Below are 13,673 nucleotides of genomic sequence, written 5' to 3' on the forward strand. Positions count from 1 at the left end.
CCATCGGTGTATAGGTCTAAATACCCTTGCTCTTTTTCCTCTTTTGAGATACAGTATATGCTCCTCTGACGTTGGAACTTACATTCTTGTTGAAGAGTCAGCCTCACCAGGCTCAGCGGTAGTTTAGCATGAAGCTGTTACAAGGATGTACTGCAGCACTTCAACATAAAAAGTAGAACAGGACTCGCCGATGAAAAGAGTTTCTTAATGCTTTAAATTGTTGATTGTTGTACTAGTAACTGAAAAAGTTAATAGTTTTGACTTATATTGTCAAGAAAAAATCTCCTCTTCATGGCCACATGTTAATCAGTACATTCATCTGTGAGGTGTTCCAAGCATATCAAAGAATGTTTGGCTTGGCATTCCGCATGATACGAACCTGGCTGCGCTCATGATTAAGCACTCCCTTCTCTCCAGGCAATTCTGACTGACTTGAATAAAATCTTTTTATGGTCTCATATTCAAGAGAGAAGTTAACTGTTGACAGACACTTGCATGTAATTTTTTCGATCTTATTAATTAATTTTTTTTTTTTTTTGGGGGGGGGGGGGGAGGATGCTACAAATAGCAGCTAAATAGTAGAATCTTCCAATGGTCATCCATGCTCTTGGGATGAAGATCATGTCTCCATGTTGTGATTAAGTTACCACATACATTTGTCACCCCTTTGATTAACATTGATGCAGCACAATATGCATGTGCTCAAATTTATTGCATCCATCTTCTTTGGGGTAGGGGGAAAAAAATAAACAAAATTGATGGGAATCATTGATCCCTAGGGTTACGGGATCCAGAGTTATTTTGTACATTTTCACCTCTATGTAATTGATGTACTGTACTTTGAAAAACTTGAGGGTAGAAGCTCAACTGGTTCAACTTCTTTTTCCACAAAACATCTGCAGCCCATCATTGATAAATATATGGCGTTAGAGTAGATGGAGCCAAATAGATTAGTTCACTAATGTGCTAAGTCAAACTTATGGATAATTCTTCCCTTGACCTCGTAACAAATTATTAAGATAACCTGCAACTGACAATCATATTTTGATGTGGGTAATTCCATGAAGTTGGGGCAGTGTCCATGTAGCATCATGATATTTAAAAAATACATTTCAGCATAACTCAATATTAATTATGCTATACATTTTTTGTTTGTAGGCTTTACATTTGCATTGAGGCCACACATTTTCCTGGAAATTTTGTGCCATTCAGACTCGATTTTGATGAAGTTATTAAACAATTTGAAACAGTGTCCTGTAGCATCGTGATATTTTAAAATTTGGTCCTAAGAGACAAATCATGGCAATTAGCTTGACCAAAATTTGATGCAATATGCATTTACAAGATATGAATGAGATAGCTAAATATCTCAAATTTGCTGTACACAGTTTGAATTTTAAAAGAAAATCACAAAATGTATCATGATGCTATGCGGTGTCCTTTTTTGCAACATTTGGCGGCCACCGCTTAGCATAGTGACACATTGTGTAATTTTCTTGTAAGAGTAAAACGGTGGAAAGGAGGGTTAAGATATTTAGCTGTCTGACTAATCTAGTAATTATGCATATATCAAATTTTGGTCAAGCTAATTGCATTAATTTGTCTCTTAGGATCAGATTTTAACTATCACGATGCTACATGGACGCGTCACGATGCTACAGGACACCGTTACATATCGTTTTAATAACTTCATCAAAATTGAGTCTGAATGGCACAAAATTTCCAGGAAAATGTATAGTCTCAATACAAATGTAAAGCCTATAAACAATATATGTATAGCATAATTAGTATTGAGTTATGCTAAAATGTAACACTTTGTGCCCCAACTTCACGGAATTACTCTATAGAGTGTTTGCAGTGATGTCACAATTGCCCACCATAATGAAGTCAATTGCCTAAACTGACTAGAAATCAAGCCTGCATACAAAACCTGCAGCAATGTTTCCTTCAGGGAAACCTAAGGCAAAAGAACACCTTTGTTAGAGAGGCATGCATGAGTGAATATTGATCGCCTTTGCTATGGAAGCCACCATTATGGTGGCCAACATGACGTCACATGAAATCACTCTATAAGAAATTCAGTTTGCATGCATTAGTTGTTGCTACATCTGGCAAAACTCAGAAGAATTACAAGTGTTCAATATTGTACAATGATGCCTTATGTAAGTGAAGAAGATCAATGATATGATGCATGTTGTGTCAACTGTATTGATTGCAATTCTTCTTCCATAAATAGTAGGCCCGGTTGAGGGGGGGGGGGGGGGGGCTACGAGCCCTCCTCCCCCTTTGACATTCCATGCCAAATTTCATGAAGGCATGATTATTTTGGGGGGTTATTGATTGTAATCAATAACATAAATATTTTCATGCTGGACGTGTCGCTGACAAATTTCATTGAAAAGGCAGTAAAAATCAAAAAGTAAAAAACAGAGAAATAAATGAGTAAATAGAAAAAATAGATACTTCAGAATTTTTTGATGGCACATTTTTTTTCTCTTACATTTGCTATGGACACTAAAAAGAATATTTACACCAAAAAAATGTGCCTTTTTGGAACTTTACAGCAAATGGTCTGATTCATGCTCAAATTAGCATAATTTACCCAAGTGACTTTTTTTTTTTGAAAATCAATATTACCGTTTTATAAATTGTGTCACAGGCAATTTTTGTGTGGATTTTGTAATGATCGCACAGTTGATGGCCGAGGTCGGGGGGGGGGGGGGTTCCAGGGAGGTCCCCCTCTGGCTCTATCATCTACATAAATACTCCACCTAAAGACTTAAAGTCAAGACCATGCTTCTCTGATCGAGTATGTTTAGGTATTTGTACAATTTACTTGTAGAGCATCACCTTGTTACGTGACAGAGGATCCAAACTTGATTAACCATGCAGTATTGAAAATTTCTGTATTTTTGTCAATTTTTCAAAGCAATCACAATTCCTACTACATGTGTAATTGTTTTTGTATTATAATATAGATAATGGTGACTATACTTTGCAAGTCTTTTGTAACTTATCATTGAACATGCCATATTCACTTGTAGTCGAAAATTAAACATGTTCAGGAAGGGTACTTGTAAAATTCGTCACTTTTGCACAAACTTTATGAATTTGGCTTATTTTCAGGGAAATGTGTGATGTTAATATTTCAAGAGTTTGTTCACAAAAACTGATAAGTCCATTTTTTGAGATTTTGAAGTACAGTCTCTGTCATAAAGTACAAAATAATACATTTTAAATGATATATTGGTCACTACATATAAAGGTACATTTTTGAAGTTATGATCAAAAGAAGCAAACATTTTCTTATTATTCTCTACATTTTTCTTGACCTTAAATCACAAATATCTCCATTTGGCACATATGGACTTATCAGTTTTTGCAAACAAACTCTTCATTTGTAGAGCTTTGGGAATGACAGCTAGAATAGTATATTTACAGGGACTTTGTGATGATTATGGTGACAGTTGTTCTTTAGTGATAAAAATATGTAAAATTATTATTGGCCACATAATTCATGGAAAACCAGATACTCAGCACATGAAGACTGTTTGTAATGGTGTACTGCTCTGTAGTTGAAGTGTAAATATTTCAAGAGGTATATTCCTTTCTTTTTTTCAGGTGATCCAGTGGACATCACACATTTATGAAATATAGAGAATCAGCTCATAAAAAAGCATAACATGCGTAGCATTTAGTACATTATCCTCTTATATCCCCCTCAATGCTACTTAAAGAAAGAATAAATTGATAAGAATGAATGAAACTACAGCCATTTGGATTACTAGCTTTATATTTATTCAGTTTCATGTATTGATCCAGCTCGGGTAGGAATGACTTTCAAAACTGGAACACAAGGTTGGCAATGCACTGGGCTACCGGTGGTGGATGGTTTGCTTCAAAATACATGCATTAATATTAACAAATATCTATATTATGAACGTTACTTTTTGTTTTTGTTTGTATTAGTTTGATTGGTATTCATTATCCAGAAATGGCTCCAGACCACCTACATTATTCCCAAATCCATCACCATATTGTCACTTTTTCTTCCAGGGTTGAATAACTAGTGCACTGAGTGCTGTGATAGAGATGTGTGCTCATGTAGAGTGTAATTCCGTTTGGGATTGAAAAAAGAATGAAAAAGGAGTGAAAAACCTCCGGAGTAATAAAAGAAGAGGGAAATACAATAGGAGTGAATTGAGAGTGAGAAAGGAGTGAATATCCAAGCAGAAATATTTTCGTCTGTTTTCACTCCTGGATTGAAAAAGGAGTGAATATCCAACCAGAAATATTTCCGTCTTTTTTCACTCCGGAGTGAAAAACGACTGACAAAAGAGTGAAATACGACAAGAGTGAATTTAGAGTGAGAAAGGAGTGAACATCCCACCAAAAAAATGTCCGTCTTTTTTCACTCTCTTTTGGAGTGAAATTTCTGTTCACTCGAAATTCACTCCACTTCTAGTGATCCTTGACGTCACTACCAAGGGGAGTGAAAATCGAGTGAAAATTCACTCTTTCTTTTTTAGAGAGTACTTACTAAGAATTAACGACCAGACTGTCAAAATACTTCTGTGACACGTATTTTTCTTTTCTTTCAAGAATGCTTGCTGCAATAAAACATATCATGGGTCTTTCTGGAGACCCATTATGGGGTATCTTTATTGAAGGTATTTAACCCCCCCCCATAAAAAATACAGCACAAATAAATAAAATGATAAATTGATAAGTAAATAAATAAAATGAAATAATAAGTAAAAACATATTTTGACATACATGTAAGTCCTCCATCATAAATGCACACAATGCTTATTTGTTTTACAACATATACTGCAAAGTTCAATTATCCATTCAACTCTTTTCTTGGTTCTAAAACTTGATGTTTTGATGCCTCTTGTTTTTTAGTGACATATTTTCACTTCCAATAATGTCACATTTCATGAGGATGTCTCACCCAGTTACTGGTACATAGAAAAACTTAGAGAAAATTTTTAAACAGGCTAAAAATCATTGACCTCGGTGACCTTTAACTCCATCCAAATCCCACTGTCAATAGGAACTATATGTGTACCAAAAAGGTTTAGACAAAACTGAGTATGGTGGAGCCAAGTTATGACAGACGGATAGATGATAGAAACCATTTCAATCCCTCAGTCTCTCATCCTTCAGTGGGCTCGACAAAAGTGAAAAAAAAAATTGTAAGGAGCACCCCTTCCCCTCCCAATCAATATATCCTATCTAAGCCACATTGTCCTTTTATTTATTCTAAAGGATGTAATGATGTTAAATTACAACTGAACAGCATTTTTTTTCTTTGTAGCCTTGTGTCCTAAGAACTCTAATCCACTCGACCTCTCTTCATTCATGGGCTGAACTGAATCGGGTCCATTTCATAGTCCCCTGCTCGAACTCGTTCGGCGGGGACAAAAAATGAATTGGGGAGGCAATTCAAAGAGAAAATGTCTGTTGGTACTACAGCCAGCAAATGAATTCTTGGGGCTCTAAAGGTATGAAATCAATTTTGGGAATTCATCAACTGTAGGTTCCTTTGAATTGCATTCACATTTCAGTGCAACAGCATCATACTAAATGTCTGATACCCCCTTTACTGTACACAACTTTCGCCCGTTTTTTAAGTGAGATTTACTTAGTAACCTAGCTTTGTAACCGCAAATGCAAAATTAATTAGTGCTACACTTTCCTTACTGGTTTCAATTCAGTTCTGTGCGGGATTAGAGGTATATGGTAAATACTGTAACTACTGTCCTAAAACTCTTGAAATGTTTATGACCACTTTTTGTTCATTAGTTTTGGAAAAAGTTACCCATACAAACACACCCACCACATACATAAATCTACAAAGCAGAACATGCAATATCCCTTCTTTTCTTTGTTTTATTTCAATTCTTTTGGCCCTGCATGTGTCACTCAATTTAGACCAAGCGAACAATGAAGTAACATCTTATGCTGATGTTAGCTCGGGCCTGAAGCGGACCTGAATTCATTCAATGAAGCAGATAACTCCCAGTACACGTGGGATATTAGTACATGTATTAGCACTATGTATGCATAAGTACAGTTGCACGCAAAATTATTCAACACCCTTGCATTTTGGACATTCTGGCAAAATTAGTAACATTACAACTGCAGACATCTACTCAACCATTCAAGTTGTGAACAGATAATATTACAATTTAATACCAGAGCAAAATTCAAGATCTAATTCATAGTCCATTCAAAATTGCAACCTTCACACAAAAAGCAGGATTCAACGTGAGGGGGATGAATAGTTTTGCATGCAAATGTAGATATTTCACAATATTTACCTGGCCGTAGCCACTTCTTAGCTCTCTCTCCTTCAAGACTGCCATGCAAACATTCTGGGAAGAGGTCTGAATGGCCTTCGTGGATCCCCTGCATGTGATTAGCAAGAGAGTTCCACTTTGCCGCACGGAGTTCCTCTTCGCTGTCCTGAGTAGAGGAGGCAACCCAGTAGATGTGGTTTGTGATACTCTTCTCCCACGCACACACTTCTCCACAGTACTTCTGTTTTCCCAGGGCACGCACTTTTTTTTGGACAGCTACGCATCAATACCAATAAAACAAAATAGAAAGAAAACTGTTTCAGGTTGTTTGCTCAATTTTCTTGTCCTAAACCATACAACATGTATGTTTACAACATTATGATAATTTAAGTATACTAATAATAAAGTATACTTTAAAGATAAAAAGCACAATTTAAAAATAATTTTTGTCTACCAAATTTATGCATCAACAAAACTGTGGCAAGTAAAATGGACACAGTGTATCTTGTTCTTTAGAAATAAATCTCTCTTGAATTCTCTTCTAATGCTGCTTTGTGTTTGTGAAGATGTCATTCTGTCGTCCTCCCAAATCAGAATAAACTCACAACAAATCTAAAACTTCTACCAACATTCTGACTCAAATTTGTAAAAATTCTTTCAGTGCTAAGTTTATGAATTTAAACCATATACCCTTGGCTATGTGCCACACATCAAACATGTGAAGAACAGTTGGACACATCTCTCGCACATGTTTTGCGATCTGCCGATGTCGGTCTGTTATCAGTTTGGCAATTTCCATGTCATGATTGCCAAGGTATGCTTGAAATCTCTTGAACCCTTCAAGTTCCATATGGAAGCTGAACTTGACTTCATTGCTCTGATACAAAAGAAAACAAAAAGAATCATGTAGCTATGCATAGTGGAAATAATCTTAGTACAACTAAAAGAAATGGTAACAGTGATGCATGTCTACCATTGTTGGGAGTGTGCAATATCTATCAATATTGTGGGGGGAAAAATCAGATGCATTATTGAATGTTGGTAAAGTAATATTACAGAAGTATGATAATCATGTTCCTTTAAAAAATCTTTTAACCTTTTATATTTTTTGGATTTTTTATCATTATTATCATTATTATTATTGTTTGTTTTTTTTGTTTGTTTGTTTGTTTGTTTTTTGTTTGTTTGTTTGTTTTTTTTTTTTGGGGGGGGGGGAGGATTATTTAATGTCCTGCATGGATGTCATGGATATCCTGCATGGATGTTCCATCAATGATAAGCTGTAAAAACAAATGTGTTCTCACTAGGGTTCAAAAGTAAACAAATTCAATACCTGTACTAGCTCAATGTCAATGATCTTGTTGGTGGTCACTTCCAGCCCAGTATAGACTCCAAATTTAGCCGAGTGCCCCGGGCTGTCAGCTCGTCCGTCTCCAGCAATGACTAATGGAGTTCCTCTTGCCGACAACTCATCAGCAACTTTCTGTTGCTCAATAGCCCACTTGCGCTCAATCACTGGCTGCAGTATCTCCCTCTGTATCTTGTAGAACGTTTGTTCATTTATGGCAGCCACCTTCAAGTTCTTCAGGATACGTTGCATCTTTGCCCAGCTCCCTCCAGCGAACAGAGTTGCAGCTGAAAGCAGCACATTACCTGCTGCTTGGTTTCCTAGGTAGGATTGACTCTCCCATTTCTCAGTTTTGTTACATGTCCAACACTCTGATGAGATTATCAGCATGGTCCCCATCAACCTCTTGGTGATGCTGACATTTCCGGACCTGCAATGTCGGCACAACCGGAAAAGATCCAAGAGCTGCTTTTCAAATACCAGGTACTTAGTGTCATCTTGAGGTAGAACATCTACTCCAGGCTTCATAGACACAGACACTGCAGGCCTTCTTCCACGGCTGCACAAGTAAAGATATGGAATGCACAAAATACATTACTTATGATGACAAATCACATCAATTCAAAAGAAATAAAGTGAATTCCTATCAATACAATCATGACGTTTGGAGAGCTGTTGCTCCTGTTGTACTTTTGATACATACTGATGCATAAAGGTACAACAATTATAGTGATGATTTAAAAGTAATGTGTATTATTGGTACAGATTGAAAAATCTTCCTTGATAATTCCCATCTGAAAGTATATTATGTATGAAAATTTAGGTGTAAACACACTCTCACATGCACCTGTATGTGTCTGTACTTTATCAGCATATTGATTTCTTGTGACTTTTTAGTCAAATTATATCATTCCTTCATTTATTCAATCATACCATTGCTTCACAGGGTAAACCTAAAATGAACGATTCACAGGCAGTCACATGTAATGCTGCAAATAATATCATTTTCAACAATTTTTGCAGGTAAAAAAATCTGAGATACATATTGCCCTATGTTCTCAGCAAAAGATGTGTATGTGAATTCAGCCCTTAAAATATTGCACTATTTATGGCACATGAGATGAATAAGATGAAACACTTACACTTTGGAGGTTTTTTTCAGTGGTTTCTCTGGGGAACTGAGGGCATCGGATGAAGACTCATCTGAACCATGTGCAGTGAAGCCTGGTGAATCACTGTTTGACTTCTGCTCCTCTTCCTTCTCCATTTCTTCTAGTGCAACCTCTTTCTCCTCCTCCTCCTCCATTTCAACATCCTCATCTGACAACTTGCAGAGTGTCCCTTTGCTTTCAAATGTTTTCTCCTCAATGTCCTCAGTCTCGGGTGCAACATATTGTGTGCCTTTGTCGCTCATTTGAACAGAGATCTGGATACCTAAATGTACATGATGAAGAACAGTGGGATAGACGAGAATGAGAGACCTACTACTCCCCCCCTTTTTTTTCTTGTTTTCTATTTTCTTCGTTCATTTCCAGATCTGAAAAAACCATCAAAATACTAAAAAAGTGACAAGTCATTCCACTTGTGGAAGTAACCTACAGCAAAGGTTGTCAACTGTTATTCATGTCCATGTTCAATGACAAACATACATGTATGCATGTTTTCTATACACATCTCATACTCAAAACAAAATGTAATCATCTCTTTGTAAATAATAATAATAATGATAAAGATAATTATAGTAATTACTGGTAATAATAAAGATACCAAGTACTACTACTAATAATAATGGGGTTTTTTAAATTCTATTTTCTGAGTATGTGCATGTGGCAAGCTCTAATTTGAACTTCCAAAGAAATAAAGACAATAACACTTTCCATAATTTTGCATGTACATCAAAGAAAAGCTACTTTTTGAAAAATTTGAATTATTTCTTCTAAAATAATCTTACGTTTTATTCTTGTTGAAACTGATGTCTGTGTAGAAGAAGACTGATACTTAGGCTGTTGGGTAGTCTGAACATCCTTAGATGTAGAAAGCTCCTAAACAGAAAGAAAGAAAGGAAATCAGAAAAAGATGTTATAAATAGGGGGTGCCAGTAAATCCTGCATGTGTGTTACGTTTATGCACCTGTCAATTGTAAGACCCACTAGGTGACCCCCAGTGATAGGCGTCATGAGTGAGTACTTGCACTAAAATTTGAGACTCAGGGTACAGTCGAGGACACCTCGGAGAGTCGCGCCAGAAATGTTTTGGTGTGTCAATGTCAGTCACTTTACTTGGTGGGTCCTAAGGTAGGTAAGTACTGTATGTTAGGCACTTATTCTGAACGTGATCGGCTGACAGTACGCAAGTTGGACAGTCAAATTCTGCACAGGTAAGTCCAAAATTGCTATGGAGGGTGCGTATATTTCATTGAATGGTGAGTCCAGAGTGAAGAGAGAGGGTGTGTAAAATAATAAACATAAATATAGTCAAATACATAGCAAATAATATCATTCTTTACCTTTTTTTCTGATTACTGTATATCATTCTAGCTTTCAAAACCAAACCAAACAACCTATTTTGATCTTTTCAGAAATCAACAATAACAATTATAGTGAGGTCATTATGTAGCACATGACACAAAATCAAATCTTACTTTACCTGTGGGTATGATGAGGAAAATTCTTCCATACTGGGCTCAGCCTCATATGAACCGCAGCTGCTGCATCCTGGTGTATCTCGTGGGTCAGTTTCAGGCCCCTGCAAAGCTTGACCAGCCAAGGCAGGCATCTCTTGGGAGGGTTGTGATGCAAGCACACTAAGAAGTAAGGGGCTCAACCTGGACTCCTCCCCTTCTGAGGGCTGGGACTCTTGAACACTTTCAGCCATAGGGCTCCCTTGGGACTTCTGCACTGGTTCATCAGACAGAAGTTCATCCAACACCTTGGGGAAGAAAGAACAACTTTTTTTTTTTCATTGTGCTCTATCTGAAATGCCATTGTAGAAATTCTTCAGTGGCTGTATCCAACTCCTTGTAACTCATATACACCATACAACCACAAGCTTCAAATGATATATCAAAAGCTTATCATCTTAAGAATTAGAATCTAAAATCATAAGAATTCTTTGACAATGTCTAATGAAATAAGTATAGACCCTATCAAAAAACTTAATTAAAACCCCCTTAGGAAAAAACAAAATTTGTTTTTCAATCAATGTCTGGAACAAAGACTTATGTGCCCCATTCACTTAAATGTAAAGTACAAATGGTACCTGGTACATCAGATTATGTGTGCATCTATGTATACACTTCCTTCCATTTTTTGGCCACAAATTATCAAATTACAGAATAATGATTTATGAAATGTTGTTAGTATACACCCATCAAACTTGAAGAATTTATAGTATTGTACATACTCAAAATAATTCCAATTTCTTCCTGTTCATTAAGTAGGGAATTTCTGATCACTTTGTTTTTTTCAGCTGATCTCTGCCAATGTCAGTCATATCGATTATTGGTCAGATTGAGGACGGTATACCAATAAAACAGCCATCATTCTGAACAAAAATTTTTAAAAATTATTTATTCAGCCTATTCAGGCCTTGCGCAAAATCATAATTTATCTTTTTTCCATTGTTATCAGTCATACGTTAAAGGGAAGGTAAACTCAAAGAGCAACGTGGATTGAGTGAAAGCAGCAACATTAGTAGAACACATCAGTGAAAGTTTGAGAAAAATCGGACAATCGATGCAAAAGTTATGAATTTTTAAAGTTTTGGTGTTGGAACCGCTGGATGAGGAGACTACTAGAGGATATGACGTATAAGTGGACAACAATACAAAGAAAATATAAAGGATATTCAACAAAAATTCACTTTTCTAGAATTAAGAAAGAACAGTGAACCAACCGCTTTCAGAAAGCAGGGGGAATAATTGCTACCCTTAACATATGTCAATACGAAGTTGATGGAATTTGTAATTTTTATGAAAAATGGATTTTTGTAGTATTTTCTTTATATTTTCTTGATATTGTAGTCCACTCATACGTCATAACCTCTAGTAGTCTCCTCATCCAGCGGTTCCAACACCAAAACTTTAAAAATTCATAACTTTTGCATCGATTGTCCGATTTTCTTCAAACTTTCACTGATGTGTTCTACTAATGTCGCTGCTTTCACTCAATCCACATTGTTCTTGGGGTTTATCTTCCCTTTAATACATGTATGAAAGTCTTCATATCACCGATCGGTAGCTATCCGCTGATAAGCCTTTTTTTTCCATTGCAAAACATCCCTAGTAATAGTATTAGTAATATTCATGGTCTCGGCATCAGCAGAGAGGATTGTCATCTGTTAGTCAGGAGGACTCAACAAATGGTGTCCATCCCCCCCCCCCCCCATTAACAATGGCTAACAGTTACATGTAATCCTCGGTGCTTACTGGCACCCACAGTAATATTAAAATTACTACTATTACAGTACAGGCTATGCAGCTGCAGCTTGATTTGGCATTCCACTTCCAGCAAGAGAGGCATATATCACATAAGCTGCAGGGAAGTTTTAACTAAGTCTGCTAATAAGTAATAGTAATAAGTTCCAGTTCATGTTCATGTTCATTCAGCTTTAAAATTTACTGCTTGCACTGTCATTAACATCATTATACCGCTGCTAAGTAAGAGTAACACATGTTAGACCTCACATCACCTTTTGTAGTGTAGGGGCCTAACGTGGTTAGGCCTTGTAAGTTGTATTAAAGTTGTAAATCTAACGTAACCCTTGGCCTTTATATAGGCCTACTGTAATAGATTTAGAAGTCTTAGAAAAGCCTAGGCCTAGGTCCTAGGACGCTCAGTCAGTGAGCAGGCCGAGTCGCAGTAAGTAAAGCATTTCTTTATTTAAGACTGAGTCCGAGTTTGCAAATTTATGACAAAGCCAAAGCCAAACTCCACAGCAAGCATTACATTGTAATTGTGGATAGCAGGCCCTGAGCTGAGCCCGAGGCTCAGTTAGGCTGAGGCTGAACGCGAGCGAAAGCAGGAGCTCTGCGCGCGGGGCCGGCCGGCCGTCCCTCGCCTGCATGCATCCATATCCCGAGTCCAGTCTCCACATACTCCAGTAGTCATACGGTGATAGCCGCACCGGGGTCGTGTGGTTCGGCGGCTATCCAAACCGCTGAAGTTTGTGGCAAAGCTCACATAACTAACTAAATAAAGAGTCATTTGCACAAATAAATAGTTGAGCTCATAGAGAATATACATATTACAATCGGGGCGGAGGAATCAGTTGGTGAAATATTATCCAATAATTGGGTTCCCAAGAGCTAGCGTACATGACTCACGAGTCTGCAGCCAGGGCGCTGCCCGCGGGGTTAACGGTAAGGAGAGATCATAATAGGCCTATAAACACACTGCATCTGCAAGGTCTGGCCTGGCTAACTTACCCTCATTCGTTCTCGCTTTACAGCTGCTCTCCTGGGTGTTTTTTCTTCAGATGAGCTAGGTCCAGCTCCAAGTTGGATGTTTGGTACCGCTGATGACTTCAGCATTCGCTTTTTTTTAATTCCAAACTTGGAATGCATCCCACTCTCGACGAAATCGTCTTCTTTGAAATGGGCACTGCAAAGCACACTGCTCTCCGATGGCCCACTCCACTTTGCTCTAGTCAATTTTACTTTTGCAGTCCACATTCGGCGAACGTTTTCGTCCTTTGGAAATTGATGCAAACTAACACCGTCTTTTGTGGTGTTGCTGCATCCTGCAACAACACATCGCTGTGGCATTTTTGCTAAATATCCGACAACTCGAGAAACAGAAAGTGTCAACACTCGAAACATACAATGTACAGTAGGAAAGTACGCGATGACCGACTAGACTGGCAGGGGTCGAGTGTCGGTCTTCTGGTTGTGAGGTCACAGGTCACATGATCGAGTGAACCCGATATCGCCGATTTTTAGGGGCGGGGCGTAGCATGGGGTAAAGTGTCAGAATATGAAAAATGGAAAATTCATCTAAAAAATATGGATACTATTATTAACC

At 37.4% G+C, this 13,673-nt stretch overlaps 1 protein-coding gene across 1 annotated transcript; it reads right to left on the bottom strand.

Annotated features, from left to right (window-relative positions):
• Positions 1-5,000: 5,000 nt before the first annotated feature.
• Positions 5,001-13,417, bottom strand: LOC140239118 (uncharacterized). Its single transcript, XM_072319006.1, has 8 exons — positions 13,079-13,417; positions 10,300-10,581; positions 9,605-9,695; positions 8,796-9,087; positions 7,639-8,212; positions 6,996-7,182; positions 6,327-6,581; positions 5,001-5,059 (listed from the first exon to the last, which is right to left on the bottom strand). The coding sequence occupies exons 1-8, from the start codon at positions 13,415-13,417 to the stop codon at positions 5,001-5,003; spliced, it is 2,079 nt and encodes a 692-aa protein (XP_072175107.1).
• Between the last annotated feature and the right edge of the window lie 256 nt (positions 13,418-13,673).

This window comes from Diadema setosum, chromosome 15 (assembly GCF_964275005.1).
Source record: "Diadema setosum chromosome 15, eeDiaSeto1, whole genome shotgun sequence".
Lineage (NCBI taxonomy): Eukaryota > Metazoa > Echinodermata > Echinoidea > Diadematoida > Diadematidae > Diadema > Diadema setosum.

Coding starts and splice junctions, on each gene's coding strand:
- LOC140239118 (XM_072319006.1), bottom strand. CDS start 13,417: ATGCCACAGCGATGTGTTGTTGCAGGATGCAGCAACACCACAAAAGAC. Junction 9,088..9,604: donor AGTTTCAACAAGAATAAAAC/GTAAGATTATTT, acceptor ATGTACATTTAG/GTATCCAGATCTCTGTTCAA. Junction 7,183..7,638: donor TTGACATTGAGCTAGTACAG/GTATTGAATTTG, acceptor CTTTTGTATCAG/AGCAATGAAGTCAAGTTCAG.